This window comes from Hyperoodon ampullatus (assembly GCF_949752795.1).
Source record: "Hyperoodon ampullatus genome assembly, chromosome: 18".
Taxonomy (NCBI): Eukaryota; Metazoa; Chordata; class Mammalia; order Artiodactyla; family Ziphiidae; genus Hyperoodon; species Hyperoodon ampullatus.
The window spans coordinates 14,471,762-14,487,902 of NC_136931.1; the positions used below are offsets into that span (position 1 = coordinate 14,471,762).

At 39.9% G+C, this 16,141-nt stretch overlaps 1 protein-coding gene across 1 annotated transcript in view; it reads right to left on the reverse strand.

Annotated features, from left to right (window-relative positions):
* Positions 1 to 16,141, reverse strand: part of HYDIN (HYDIN axonemal central pair apparatus protein) — a gene marked incomplete at its 5' end in the record, with an annotated part of 359,388 nt that overhangs the window by 331,402 nt on the left and 11,845 nt on the right. The window contains 2 exons of the mRNA XM_079723315.1: positions 9,402 to 9,536; positions 12,802 to 12,921. Of these exons, the coding sequence (XP_079579441.1) occupies positions 9,402 to 9,536; positions 12,802 to 12,921 (255 nt within the window). The remainder of the gene's footprint in view (positions 1 to 9,401; positions 9,537 to 12,801; positions 12,922 to 16,141) is intronic.

A 16,141-nucleotide genomic window follows, 5' to 3' on the forward strand; every position in this document is an offset into this window, starting at 1 on the left:
TTACCTGGGGTCTCAGCTTCCTAGGGGCATCTACACTTCTCCACCTATTAAAAAGGAATGACCTCTGATCTTTGGCTTGTAAAGAGACCCGAGGACTTCCAAATTTATTTTGACCATTTTTATCATTAGTATACAACGATCACGTGGTTACTTCAGGATTCATGTACAAATCACCCACTTAAGGTAATTAATTTCCTGTTTAGCTTTTTTGCTTTCTAAGTTACCTTAAATCTACCAATCAACCTGTATCTATACCCATATACTCTGCCTTCATTCCTGTTCTTATCTAAGACCAAACCCTTTCCTTGCATACTAGATTTCAATCCTTCTCACTTACCTTAGGATTTTCCTGAAGCATCAATTTTCCCTCTTTACTGAACATTCACAGCTTATAACAGTGCTTAAATAACTTAAACATCAGCTTACAACAATGCTTAAATAGCCTCATCTTAAATATTAAATAAACTACCCTCAATCTCAACATCTGCCCCATTTTTCCAATTACCCTTTACAGCAAAACTCCTCAAAGGTGTTATTTAGACTCAATATTACCACCTCCTCACTTTCCCTTCTCTCTTTTACCCACCCCATCAGACTTCTCTACCCAATATTCCACAGAAACTGTTCTCACCAAGGTCACTAATGACTTTGCCAAATCTAATGGCTAAGTCCACATCCTTGTTTTATTCTACTTTTATAGCTTTGGACACAGTTGATCTCTCCTTCTTTTTTTAAAATACTTTATCCCCCCGGACTCCAGAGCACTGCCGTCTCCCGGCTTTCCTCCTACTTCGCAACTACCCCTTCTTAGTGTCACCCTCTGTTGGCATCTCCTCGCTTTCCACCCTCTTCTTTATCTCCACTCACTCCCAGCATCATCTCCTCCACCCTTGGTGGTAAGTAGCATCATTACACTATGACTTTTAAATATTTGTCTGTAGACCCAACATTTCCCCTTTATTGCGGACAATTGTGTCCAACTGCTTCCTTGATATCTCCACTTGGATGTCTAAAGGGAAGTTCAAACTTAACATATAAAAAAACAGAGCTCCTGAGTCCCTACCTCACTCCTACCCAGCCTCGTTAACCTGTTTTTCTTCCACTTTCCATATCTCAGCAAATGGTGGCACCATTCGGTCAGCTGCTGGCCAAAATACTATGAGAAACTAGACTCCTGTTTCTTCACTCCCTTTATCTAATTCATCAGCAAACCCTGACAGCTCTGCCATAAAAATATATATCCTTCGTCCACCTACTTCTCATCACCTCACTGTTACCACCCTCGTCCAAATCATCCTCATCTTTTCTTCAAAGGCAAACTATTATAATAGGCTCTTGTCTCTATATTCATCAGGGTTCAGTTCTGCTATATATAACAGGGAACAGAAGAAAATAAGAGCAACTTAAACTAGGCAGCTAGAAGTTTATTTCTCTCCTAGAAAGTCCAGAGGTAGTTGGGCCAGGTTGGTATGGTGACTCCACAGTGTCATGAGAGGCACAAATTCCTAAATTCCTGCTCCACCAGTCGAGCACAGGGTCCATCCCCAATGTCGCTGGATGGGGCAGAGTGATTCCTGGGATGCCAGCTATTCTCACAGCCAAGCTGCAGGCAGGAGAAGGCATAATAGATCACTTTCCACTGTGTCAGCTTCCGTCAAGTACATGCGTTTGGAAGTCCTGCTCGCATCGCACAGGCCAACATTTAGACAACATGCAGCTGCAAAGCAGGCTGGGGAAATGCAACATTTTGTTTCAGGCAGCAACAAATCCAATCAAAATATGTGATTCTCTTACCAATGAGGAAAGAGAAAATGGATGTTAAGAGTAGACAACTAGCCATTATGCCTCACACCCTCTTCAGTCTATTCTCCACACAGCAACCAGAGTGATCTTAAAAATGTAAGCCAGATACGTCATTCCTAATCAAAACTCACCAGGGCAGATAAAGGGAAAGAAACAAGCATTTATCCTATATTTCCTGTATGAACTGTACCTCAGGATCCTTATTAACTCATTACAAAAATAAAGTGTAACAACAGCCATTTTGTGCCTCTTGATGTGATGCAATAGGAAATACCACGTTACCTACGAATTCTGGCCCCTCCAAATCAAACATGAATCTAAACAAGGCTCTAGACCTAATTACCAGTCTATAGGAAACAGAGGGGATGGAGGATCATTCTATGGAATCTGGTGGAGTTGCACTCAGTACCTTGTTGGGATCCCAATTTAAGCAAATCAACTTACACATATACATGTGATTGATTTAAGCAACTTAAAATGCATATATATCATTGATTTATGTGACATTTATATACATATATACACACACCTCTACATATACATATATGTTTTAATATTACTCAACTGGGGAGATGGGAGTACTGACTAGATATCTGATGATATTAAGGAGTTACTGTCATTTTTTAGGTGTGATAATGGTACTGTGGTTACGTTAACTTTTAGAAAGGACCTTATCATTTAGAGACAAACAATGAAGTATTTACAATGAAATGACGTATGGGACTTGCTGCAAAATCCTCTGAGGCAGGGGATAGGATGATGAAGCAAGATTGGTCATGCACTGATAGCTTGAAAATCTGGGTGACGACAGTTCACTATATCAATCTCTATATTTTTACATATGGGTGAAAGCTTCCATAATAGAAATATTTTAAATAACTTATGGTGGCTTCCTATTCTACTTTGCATGATTTCTAAGACCCTTCATGGTCTTACCGTCTATAAACCTTGTCTCCTACCATTTTCCCAGCAGCTTCCTCTGCTCCAGCCACACCGGCCTTGCACTTCCCTGACCTGTTGCCAGACATACTTCTGTCACAGGGCCTTTGTAAGTGCTGTTCCTGCTCCCACACAAGTATCTTCCCAGTTTAGCTCTCTGCCCAAATGTTACCTCATCAGAGAAGTCTCCCCTGATCTTCCTACTGAAAGGAAACAGTCCCCATTCTCTATCACTCTCTGTTCTCTATCATGTCAATATCTGACATTAAATGGTCTGTTTGCTTATTCATTGTGGAACATAAGTTCCATGAAGGCCAAGCTTCTTTTATTCTCCACTGGATCCTGGCTGACAGCACTGGGCCTGGTGCAGAGTGAGTGAAATGACATTCATTTTAATATCTTTATTTGGATACTACATTATCAAGAGTTCTTCATAAAGAGAATGCCTGAGATCCTCATTAGCCATATTATAAAATGATATTTGTCGAATCCAGAAAGCTAGAAAGTAGTGATGTGACTCACTGAAGATATGAAACAAAATGGGAAGAAACACCTTTAAATAAGCCTTCTTAGATATCTTTCTCCTGGTTGAAATAATGGGAAAAAAAGTTAACATCTAATACATTCATGGCACAAAAAGATATTTGAGCCCCCTTTTTATATGCCTTTGCTTTTATCGTCTTCAGGCCATCCTCAAGTTGAAGAAACTACCTTATATTTTCTTGAGATTAACTTATTTATCTTACTTGGCAAATATTTACTGCACACTTCCTGTATGTTAGGCCCCGTACTAGGCCTAACCTGGATTACAGGGGAAACCCAGAAAGAACTAGGGAGGGCGAATGCTAGGCAGGAAGAAAACTAAATTCCTATCATTATTTCTGTCAACAAGAATCACTGATTGTAGAAAATCTTATGACATCTATACTTTAATTCAAAGTGCTGGCACTATAGTTCATTAATGTTACACACCTGGGTAACAAATTATGTTAACGTTTTTCTACTCTTCTTGGGCCATGTTCTTTAAATTTCATAGTAACAAATCAAGAAAACTATTTTGACAACAAACTAGATATTTTCTCAAAACATAACGGAGCAATAAGATTACATCACTTCATATTTTCTTCAGACCACTGCTGCTATTTCCAGATGCCAACACTATTACAAAGAGATGCTTTCTTAAGTCCAAGGAAGTACCAAGTTTTGCTTTCCTACATAAGCCTAATATTTTTTATACTCCTTTTAATAGTAAAGATACAGATTTAAGAGGTCAAGAAAAATGCCAGTCTCCAGAATTTTATAGTGTTATGATAACACTGATTACTATATTTCTACCGTCTATGACATGTATACTAGGATTATTAGATAAGTAACATATCCAATCTTTTTCTTTTTCAAGTCCATGTGAAAAGAAGAGATAAGGAAAGCCAAAATGAATTTCCTGCACCTGTTATCTGGGTATTTGGCATTCTAAACAAGTTAAATCTCCAGGAAGCTAGATTAATAGATGACAGGAAAAAATGTAAATTGCATTATCATCTTTGACATGCTAATATACATGGGTGCTGAAAATCCAATTGAAAGGGGACTGGCTTATTAAACTGTGGCATGCTTCGATTTACATATCTCACCCTCCAGGTGTGAGGAGGGTAAATGAGAATGGAGTGTGTTCAGATCAGCAGGGGATAAGGAGAAAAATACATATGCACACTGGCTTTCAATTTGGCCAACTGGAGAAAAAGTGACACAGTGAAAAGACTGACTTTTATTCTTCCTGAAATAAATCTGGCTCTAGTAGTCCTCTGCTACATTCTGGAGCAGCACTAAAGACAGCACAACTAACCCTAGCTTGTCATTCTGTGCATGGCCCTGTTGGTTTTCCAACAGTAAGAGTGAATGCAGATGCCCAGACGACTGGAAAACTACTGGGATGGAGCCTTGCTGATGGTGCAAGGGTGGCAGGATCTTTGTAGAAAAAGGGAACCAAAACTAGCAGCAGGAGCTTCCCCAAAACCCACCACCAGTCTTAGACAGTCAGCAGAAGGAGAAATCACTAAGTCCTTAGAAAAACGTATTCTGTCAATTATTTCATAGCTTAGAGCCCAATCCAACACAAAATCCTAATGTGTCCAAAATTAGATAAGTTTCTCACAGGTAGCCATTATACTCACTCTCTCTCTCCTCATACATGCATGTAACCATTGATAACTTTCAAATACTTAGAAGAAGAAACAGTAAAACAACACTTTTTTTTTTTTTTTTTGCGGTACGCGGGCCTCTCACTGTTGTGTCCTCTCCCGTTGTGGAGCACAGCCTCCGGACGCGCAGGCTCAGCGGCCACGGCTCACGGGCTCAGCCTCTCCGCAGCATGTGGGATCCTCCCGGACCGGGGCACAAACCCGTGTCCCCTGCATCGGCAGGCGGACTCTCAACCACTGCGCCACCAGGGAAGCCCGTACACTTATTTTTTTAAATTAAGGCTTTCCCCATAGGCCATAGGCAATGTTGGTGAAATGGAATGCTAAGAGGGAATAAAAAAACTAGGAGTCTTTTGGTCTTGTTTATGGTTTCCTTTGCTGTGCAAAAGCTTTTAAGTTTCATTAGGTCCCATTTGTTTATTTTTGTTTTTATTTCCATTTATCTAGGAGGTGGGTCAAAAAGGATCTTGCTGTGATTTATGTCAGAGTATTCTGCCTGTTTTTCTCTAAGAGTCTGATAGTTTCTGGCCTTACATTTAGGTCTTTAATCCATTTTGAGCTTATTTTTGTGTATGGTGTTAGGGAGTGATCTAATCTCATACTTTTACATGTCACTGTCCAGTTTTCCCAGCACCACCTATTGAAGAGGCTGTCTTTTCTCCACTGTACATTCATGCCTCCTTTATCAAAGATAAGGTGACCATATGTGCGTGGGTTTATCTCTGGGCTTTCTATCCTGTTCCATTGATCTTTCTGTTTTTGTGCCAGTACCATACTGTCTTGATTACTCAGAATGGGAGAAAATATTTGCAAATGAAGGAACTCACAAAGGATTAATCTCCAAAATTTATAAGCAGCTCATGCAGCTCAATAACAAAAAAACAAACAACCCAATCCAAAAATGGGCAGAAGACCTAAATAGACATTTCTCCAAAGAAGATATACAGATTGCCAACAAACACATGAAAGAATGCTCAACATCATTAATCATTAGAGAAATGCAAATCAAAACTACAATGAGATATCATCTCACACCAGTCAGAATGGCCATCATCAAAAAATCTAGAAACAATAAATGCTGGAGAGGGTGTGGAGAAAAGGGAACACTCTTGCACTGCTGGTGGGAATGTGAATTGGTACAGCCACTATGGAGAACAGTATGGAGGTTCCTTAAAAAACTAAAAATAGAACTACCATATGACCCAGCAATCCCACTACTGGGCATATACCCTGAGAAAACCATAATTCAAAAAGAGTCATGTACCAAAATGTTCATTGCAGCTCTATTTACAATAGCCCAGAGATGGAAACAACCTGAGTGTCCATCATCGGATGAATGGATAAAGAAGATGTGGCACATATATACAATGGAATATTACTCAGCCATAAAAAGAAACGAAATTGAGCTATTTGTAATGAGGTGGACAGACCTAGAGTCTGTCATACAGAGTGAAGTAAGTCAGAAAGAGAAAGACAGATACCGTATGCTAACACATATATATGGAATTTAAGAAAAAAAAAAAGTCATGAAGAACCTAGGGGTAAAACAGGAATAAAGATACAGACCTACTTGAGAATGGACTTGAGGATATGGGGAGGGGGAAGGGTAAGCTGTGACAAAGCGAGAGAGAGGCATGGACATATATACACTACCAAACGTAAGGTAGATAGATAGTGAGAAGCAGCCGCATAGCACAGGGAGATCAGCTCGGTGCTTTGTGACCGCCTGGAGGGGTGGGATAGGGAGGGTGGGAGGGAGGGAGACGCAAGAGGGAAGGGATATGGGAACAGATGTATATGTATAACTGATTCACTTTGTTATAAAGCAGAAACTAACACACCATTGTGAAGCAATTATACTCCAATAAAGTTTAAAAAAAAAAAAAAAAAAAAAACTAGGAGTGGGCTTCCCTGCTGGCGCAGTGGTTAAGAATCCGCCTGCCAATGCAGGGGACACGGGTTCTAGCCCTGCTCCAGGAAGATCCCACATGCTGCGGAGCAACTGAGCCCGTGCGCCACAACTACTGAGCCTGCGCTCTAGAGCCCGCGAGCCACAACAACTGAGTCCGCGTGCCACAGCTATTGAAGCCCGTGTGCCTAGAACCCGTACTCCGCAACAAGAGAAGCCACCACAATGAGAAGCAACGAAGAGTAGCCCCCGCTCACTGCAACTAGAGAAAGCCGAAGACCCAACACAGCCAAAAATAAATTAATAAAATGAATTTATTAAAAAAAAAAACTAGGAGTAAGATAAGCTTCCACGAAATATAGCCAAGTAATAATCCTCAATGGGAATGCTGGCATTTCATACTTAAAGTAAGTACAAACTCACCTAAAATATATTTCAGTTATTTATTTGCTGTATAGATAAGCAGTAATAAAATCTCTCTCCCTTTGCTTTTAACATTTGATGAGGTAAAAATTTAAATATACACAAATAAAACAGAATAGTATAACAAATCCCATGTATCCATCACCCAGATTCAACAGTTGTTAACATTCTGTCACTTTGGTTTCATCTGTACCTCCATCCATTCACCTTTCTATTGTTATTATACTTTAAAAGTTTTTAAGGTAAAGTTTAGATATTTTGGAGTGCACAAATACTAAATATACAATTCTGATGAATGAATTCATCCATGTAACCCACACATCTATCATGACATAGAACACTCCACCTCTTCAGAAACTTCTGTGTATCTCTCTCTCAGCCAGACTACCTACAGGTAGAATAATACTTATTCAACAGAAGATACTTTTTTCTCCAGCACAGAAAAAAATTAAGGAAAGCCAACTCCTCAAATCCAGCAAGCTTAATATTTCAAGCTGCACAAAAGCTTATTATATTCAGCTTTTATAATTAATTGACAGTGTAGGAAAATTTGACACCCAAACTAAATCCAAGTACTGTTCTCTTCACAGAGAGTATTCAGATATAGAGTCTGGAGAAAAAAATAAGGACTTCAATAACGTGTAACAAAAAGCACTACTTCTGGAACTATTTATCTTTCTGTTTATTTCAATAATACCCCAAACAAAATGATAAGTTCATAAACACAGCCCAAGAAACAAACAGTAATACTACAGAGTGGGAAAATAATAACAGCAGTATAATAGTAATGAAATTTCTAACCACTTGCTCCAGTGATATATGCTTGGCAGACCACATTAAATTCTCTATCCCTGCTCTCCAGAAAAGCAGAAACAGTAGCACCAGCACCAGGAATACTGGTAATGACATTTACAACAGCTAATAAGTATTAGTGATGGAGAAGCAGGGATTCAAAGCTAGTTCTCTGTGTCTCCATTACGCTCTTTTGATTCCAACCATAACGGCACAATACAGATAAGCAAACACACTATTTAACATTACATATAACCTGACATTTTGTTATGCCTATTTTAGCCTTGTTTTTTGTCCTCACTCTTTCAGTCATGCTGGTAAAAGCCCTTTCCTCCTCCACACAAGTCCCCACTTTGGCCCTTACAGAGGAAAACTCAACCCACAATTCTGCAGTCTTGGAGAAGGGCTGGGGAGAAGCCTCCTCCCTCAGTTGCCCAAGCTAGTTTTTCCTTCCAGAAGTAACTGGAATTTATACAACTGAGGAGAGCCTGAGAATAGGCTAGATTCCTGACAGCTGTGGTGGTGCTGGAGGGAAATGGCCTCTTTTTGAACTCAGGCTCTTTCTAGCCGGTCTGTGTGCAGACAAGGATAAGCAGACAGGGCAGGTCTCTGCTTTTGGCTCTAGCCTCTCCACCTGTGCTTAGGAAGAGCTACTGGTGAGATCACCCGTTCACCGAGGACTGGTTATTTACCGGTCATTAAGGAGCAGAATATGGCCTCAGGTCCTGGCCATATTCTTTGCCATTAATGAGGCTGATACTGTGATCAATATTGGATCTTAGGACACTTTCCTAAACTAGTTAGAGTGTGGGGAGGAGGGATGCAACTAACAAGAATCCCAAACTTCCAAGAAGGCATAATCTCTACCCTTTGTCTCAGCTCATTGTACTTGGACCACATCTTTTCCTTTTTGGTGTCTCTCTAGCTGTACAGTCCAACATAAATATGCTGAAGTAGGTTCCATGGGAGCATCCAGAAGGATTACCCTTCTTTACACTCTGGCTACTTGCAGCTCATATAAGCCCTCATCACTGTTTGACAATTCTCTCTGTATTTCCAGTGGTGCACCATCCCCTCTTCTCATCCACCCTCACCATTCCTCTCCTCACCACCACCACCAGCAATACCACCATCAACACCACCACCACCGATACCATCAACGACACCAACAACACTGTCGATGACACAGCTACCACCACCACCACGCCAACACCACAACCAATACCACTAACACCACCACCAACAATACCAACACCAACACCACCTCCTCGAATGCTCAGAATTGCAAACTGCTAGTGACAAGCATTCAACCAGTTTGTTGCCAGCGCTGCTGTTACCTTGTTCTCCTCTGGAGTAAAAAGGATTCGGAAAACGGATGGCACTCCTGGTGCTACTTTGTGGCTAATATCTTTGGGGCTGATTACTTTAAAGTAAGGTGAACTTTCCTCAACAACTTTCACCATCCTTGGAACCTGCAAGAAAAACACAATAATGGGCACTGTACATGTGAAAGCAGAAGAAAAAGGACAGGCCTTGCAGTTAAACGTGAAATCTCCATCTACTACTTACTAGCCATGTGACTTTGGTTAGGTTTGAACTTTCGTTTCCTCAAGTGTAAAAGGAGATGACAGATCTTACCTTTATTACCCCAGTACCTCACACAAAGTAAGCACTCAGTGTACTTTAGCTTTAATTTTTATTAACATTATTATTATTACTCAATTTAATTGTTATTGCAAATCTTTATTTTATTATTTAAATGTGACTATTTTCGAAGACTAACTGCTTGATCATCTAAAACCCCACCCACACGGTGGAGTTGCACTGGACTTCCCAATATTTGAGAACTGCTCTGGGAGAAGAAATCACACTTACTGCACTCTTGCTATGGATCATCCACTGTACATGAGATGCCACTTGATCCTCACAATAACCTTTGAGCTTCATTACAATTCATTCTACAGATGAGGAAACAGACACTTGCCCTAAGTGCTACAGCTTTACCAAGCAATGGTGTTCCGAATCAAGTCCTGGCCTAACTCCACCTCCCCTCCCTATAGGACTGTCCTACCTAAACACCACTGTGAAGCAAGAACACAGAGGGCAGTACAATCCCCAAGGCCAGTCTCAGAGCAGCTTCAAACAGTCCCATCCTTTTAAAGTCTTATTCCTCTGCTCTGCTTGCCTCATCCAGAGTACATATTTCTATCTCAGATAGCCCCAAGCAGTAAAAGAAATGTAACTGTGAGAAGGCGGGTGGTCAAGGGTGGAGGTTCTAGGGACACAGGAATGGGAGAGGATTGTTTTTTTAAAAACTCAAAGGGGGCAGAAGAAAGTTAACTATAGTTAAGTATGTCCTAGGAGTCTCAGGTGAAATATGAGGAAACAGGAACTCCCACAACCTCTCAAAGCTGAAACCCAGATGCAGAAGGGAAGAAGAAATGCAGAGAGAATTCAGACAGATCTCAAGACTAGAGAGTGGGGAGGTAAGAAAGAGATGTGTACAAATCTGGTAGGAATAGAATTGGCTTTGCTGGTAAGAGAAATGTGCAGTGGTGTTTATGATGTGTTGAATGATGCCATATAAGCTTGCTGGGAATACTTTAGTAAGAGCCTAACTGTGGATTAAAAACTAGAAAGGAAAACAACAGCAACACTAATAATAATAAGAAGAAGAATAGTAACATTGCTTTAGTGCTTATTATAGGACAGACACTGAGCTGAGTACTTTACATCCATTATCTCATTTAATATTCCAAACAACCTATTGAAATGGGTGCTATTCTTATCCCCATAGCTTGGAGAAGTGAAGTGACTTGCCCAAAGTCTACAGCTGGGAGACAGTTCACCTAGAATCTGAACCCAGATTAGTCTGACTCTGGAGTCTGGGTGCTTATAATTGTACCCCAAGTGAATTGTGTTGTGGCTTGTAGAGTGTTCATGGCTTACTTTCAACTTGTGTGTTTGAGAGAGGTAGAGAAACAAAGACCAAACAGGCTCTGTCTTTTGCACTCCATGGCAGTCAGGAAGCAAATAAAAGGTAAACGACACAGAAAGCATTTCTCAGTGCCCCAAATGTATCTCAGTGGTTCCTTGCATATCCATGAACCAGGAAGTAGAGAAGCAGGCTTACATCAGCCACCTCGTATGGAGGTCCTGGGAGTAACTCACCAAGAACAAGCCCTAGCCTACAGAAGCCTAGCCTACAGAATCTGTCTGCTTGTTGATAGCTGAACTTTCCTTAGATGAGGACCTTCCTTTCATGGGATCCAATACTCTAGCAGCATCTTACCAAGAAGTGTGGGTTTTATCCATGAGAACTGAATGCCCTTTGGCAGACAAGACTCACACATGCCTCTTATCCTTGACGTGCTCATATACACTCAGTGACAATCACTTCTTGCTTATGGCTGGGGAGGAGTACCCAAAGTACCCTTTGCACTAGCTCCTCTCTGCCTTTAATAGCCTAAAAAAACTTGAACGAGAGTCAAAAAGTAATGGAGAAAGGGAAAACGAGAACTCGAAGTGAGAAACTAAATTGGTTGGCAGCCCTGCATGAAAAGAGAGAGTCCTAATGTCTATGTAACTCACCTCTTCCTGAGGTCTAGGAACATAACCCTGAACACCTCGGGGTTTTTTTCTTCTCTCTGCGTACCCTTTAGCTTCCATCCCATGAGCTTCTCTTGCTAACACGCTTTCAGCTAAGAACTAAATGTTCCATTTTCTCCGAAGTCTGACTTTGCTGCCACTAAATCACCTCCTTGATCTCTCAAAGGCATCACTGATTCCTTTAATGAGCTACTGTACTGAATATAACTGCAAGTCTTCCCATTTGCCTTGAATTCTTGCATAGTCTTCACTTATTTTCCCTACTTTATTATAGCTAGAATTTTTGTCTCAACATTCTAAGACTCCCATAAGTATTTCTACTTGTCCTTAACACCTGATGCTTAGTATCTAACACCTTCCTTCCTACCTGATTACTTTTCACACTTAACTGTGCTTCATGCTGACCTTCTGCATTATTTTTCCTTTCATTATTGTTACATGTCAAGGAAATCTTCAGTCATTTAATACTCTTTCTTGAAATATACCCTAATATATCTCTGAAAGAAAAGGCATAAGGATGGAGAAGAAATCCTCAGTTGCAACCGCAAAGAAACAAGGTACAGACAGTGGGAGAAGCCATGCAAAACTATCTGTAGACAAAATCTGAAGGCTATCTAAGGTAGAAGGGAGGAGATGGAAAAGAGAAAAGGGGATCTTCTTTTTTGTTTTGTTTTTTTTAATACAATTAGCAGAATCTAAATGCATTGGCTCAACAACTGCAATTCATATGAGTAGAGTTGATACCTTCAATTGAGGAAATAGTGGCTCTAACATGGCATATGTAAACACGAACAGTAATCATCTTGTATTAAATGAAAACCTAGCCCAAATGGTCACTCATGAGAACTTCATGACACTGATCTAGCCAATCCCTTATTCAACAAAATGTCAGTGCACACACTGGGAGTTTACCATTTGTGGGGTACTGCCCTGGGACTGAGCATTTAGCAACATACCAACCAACATAGTCTTGTCTTCATTAAGCTTATAGTCAAAGGGCATGTTTTTATCTGTTTTCCTAGGCCTATCAAGTTAAAGAGCTTATCTAAGACCCTACAGGATCCCATTTTATCTAATCCCTTCTTATATATCCATGAAAGGTACAGTCATCCCAGCAAACGTACTCACTATGTCATTGTTCCTCAAAACCAGTGGAACTTCATAGACTTCACAGGGAGTGTAGTTCTGAAATACAATTTCTGATGGAAAGGGTTGGAATAAGGCCTGATCCAGGTCAATTCCTAGAAACTGCTGAAAGAATAAATTAATCATATAGTCATACAATGGCAGAAACGACTGGGGAAGATAAGAAATTACTACATATACCTATGAATATTAATACCAAGAACAAAGGAAACATTCAAAAAGGGGTAAGTACTATAAACACTGTTATAATCAGTAAGGTTACTGTCATCAACTTCTTTAATACAAAAGAAAGTAGGTTTTGGTCCTCAATTAAAAAAATAGGCTAGTTAGAACAACAACTCAAAACTTCCATTTCCAGTAATGGTGAATAAGGTAATTTGAACCAATTCCCCTATGAGAATAAGAAGAAAAGCTGTATCAACAAAAACCTGTTTGGAGGCACTGAGGGATTAACAAGACAGCATTATCGAATGTTAAAACTGAATTATCTCAAGCTAGTAGCTTATGTAGCATCCAACACGTTTTGAGTATTGTCATGTTTCCCTTAAAAATTCAGAATACCCTATGGTGCCCTGTTGAGTTCACGGTTGTATCCTGGGAGCACCTCAGCAGAGAGTTTGGAAATTGAAGATGTAAGTATCCACCTCAATAATTTAGAACAACAATAGCAAACATAAAAAACACATTAGGGCTTCCCTGGCGGCACAGTGGTTGAGAGTCCGCCTACCAATGGAGGGGACACAAGTTCGTGCCCAGGTCTGGGAAGATCCCACATGCCATGGAGCGGCTGGGCCCGTGAGCCATGGCCGCTGAGCCTGCGTGTCCAGAGCCTGTGCTCCGCAACGGGAGAGGCCACAACAGTGAAAGGCCCACGTACCGCAAAAAAAAAAAAAAAAAAATTAAAACCCAAACAAAAAAACAAAAATGACATAACAAAAACAGCAGAAATTAATGAAATACAAAGTAACTGTCCCAAAGAATCAACAAAGCCAAAAGTTGAGTCTTTAAAGACTAATAAAAATAATAAAATACCTGAGTCTGATCAAGAAAAGAAGACAGAGCCAATTATAAAAGAGCCAATTATAAAAAAAAGAAAATAGGAACATTACTACAGAACCCAAACTAAGTAAAATGATAACAAATGCGAAAATTTAGATTAAAATTATAAATTCCTAGAAAAATACAATTCGTAAAAACTAGCACAAAAAGAAATAGAAAATATGAAGTGTTCCCTAACTATTAGAGAAATTGAATCTGTAAAGTAAAAACTTTTCATGGATAAAACTCTGGCCCAAATAGCTCTACAAGCAAATTCTGGCAAACATTTAAAGAAAATACAACTTGGGGCTTCCCTGGTGGCACATTGGTTAAGAATCCACCTGCCAATGCAGAGGACACGGGTTCGAGCCCTGGTCCAGGAAGATCCCATATGCCGCGGAGCAACTAAGCCCGTGCGCCACAACTACTGAGCCTGCACTCTACAGCCCATGAGCCACAACTACTGAAGCCCGTGTGCCACAACTACTGAAGCCCACGTGCTCTAGAGCCCATGCTCCGCAACAAGAGAAGTCACCACAGTGAGGAGTCCATGCACCACAATGAAGAGTAGCCCCCACTCGCCACAACTAAAGAAAGCCCACGTGCAGCAACAAAGACCCAACACAGCCAAAAATAAATTAATTAATTAATTTTAAAAAAAGTGTGGCACTGTCATTTAAAGAAAATACAACTCAAACATTATAGAAACTCTCCCAAAGGAAAGAAAAACAAAAAATTAGGGGTGGCCAAATCAAGATGACAGAATAGAAGGATGAGGAGCTTACTTCCTCTCACAAATACATCAAAAATACATCTACATGTGGAATAATTCTCACAGAATACCTGCTCAGTGCTGGCACAAGATCTCATAAAACTAAAATTGCAAGAAAGATTACTACATAACCAGGTAGGATGAAAGAAAAAAAATAAATGAATCAGGACAGGACCTGCGCCCCTGGGAGGGAGCTGTGAAAGAAGAAAGGTTCCCTCATCCTGGGAAGTCCCTTCACTGGCATGGTGATGAGCTGGGACAGAAAGGGAGCTTCAGAGGCTCAGAGGAGAGTGCAGCAGTCAGTTTGCAACAGGCAGAACAGAGAGAGCACAGAGCAAAAGCAGTCCTAAAGGGAAGTTCATAGCAATACAGGCCTTCCATTAAAAAACAAGAAAAATCTCAAATAAACAACCTAACCTACCACCTAAAAGAATCAGAAAAAGAAGAACAAACAAAACCTAAAGTTAGCAGAAAGAAGGAAATAATAAAGATCAGAGAGGCAATAAATAAAATAGAGATTTTTAAAAGTAGAAAAAAACCAATAAAACTAAGAGCTGTTTTATTTAAAGGATAAACAAAATCAACAAACCTCTGTTCAGGTTCACCAAGAAGAAAAGAGAAGACTCACATAAACAAAATAAGAAACGAAAGAGGAGAAATAACAACCAATACCAAAGAAATACAAAAAAACATAAGAGAATACTATGAACAATTATATGCCAACAAATTGGACAACCTAGAATAAATGGATAAGTTTCTAGAAACATACAGCCCACCAAAACTGAATCAAGAAGGAATAGATAATTTGAACAGACCAATCACTAGAGATGAAATAGAACCTGTAATTTAAAAACTCCCTGCAAACAAAAGTCCAGGACCAGATGGCTTCACTAGGGAATTCTACCAAACATACAAAGAACTTACACCAAAACTCTTATATCAAACTCTTCCAAAAGACTGAAGAGGAAAGAATACTCCCAAAGTCATCCCATGAAGCCACCATTGCCCTGATACCAAAACCAGACAAAGACAATACCAAAAAAGAAAATTACAAGTCAATTACAAACCAAATCTAACAACACATAAAAAAAGATCACACACCACGATCAAGTTGGATTCATCCCAGGGTCACAAGGATAAGCAAATCAATCAATGTGATATGCCACATCAACAAAAGAAAAGACAAAAACCACATGATCATCTCAATAGATGCAGAAAAAACATCTGATAAAATTCAACATCCATTCATGATAAAAAAAAACTCTTACCAAAGTGGGTATAGAGGGAACATATCTCAACATAATAAAAGCTATTTATGATAAACCCACAGCCAACATAATACTCAACAGTGAAAAGCCGAAAGCCTTCCCACTAAAACCTGGAACAAGACAAGGATGCTCACTGTCACCAACTCTATTCAACACAGTATTGGAAGGCCTAGCCATAGCAATCAGATAAGAAAAAGAAATAAAATTTGTCCGCATTGGAAGAAAAGAGGTAAAACTGTCATTA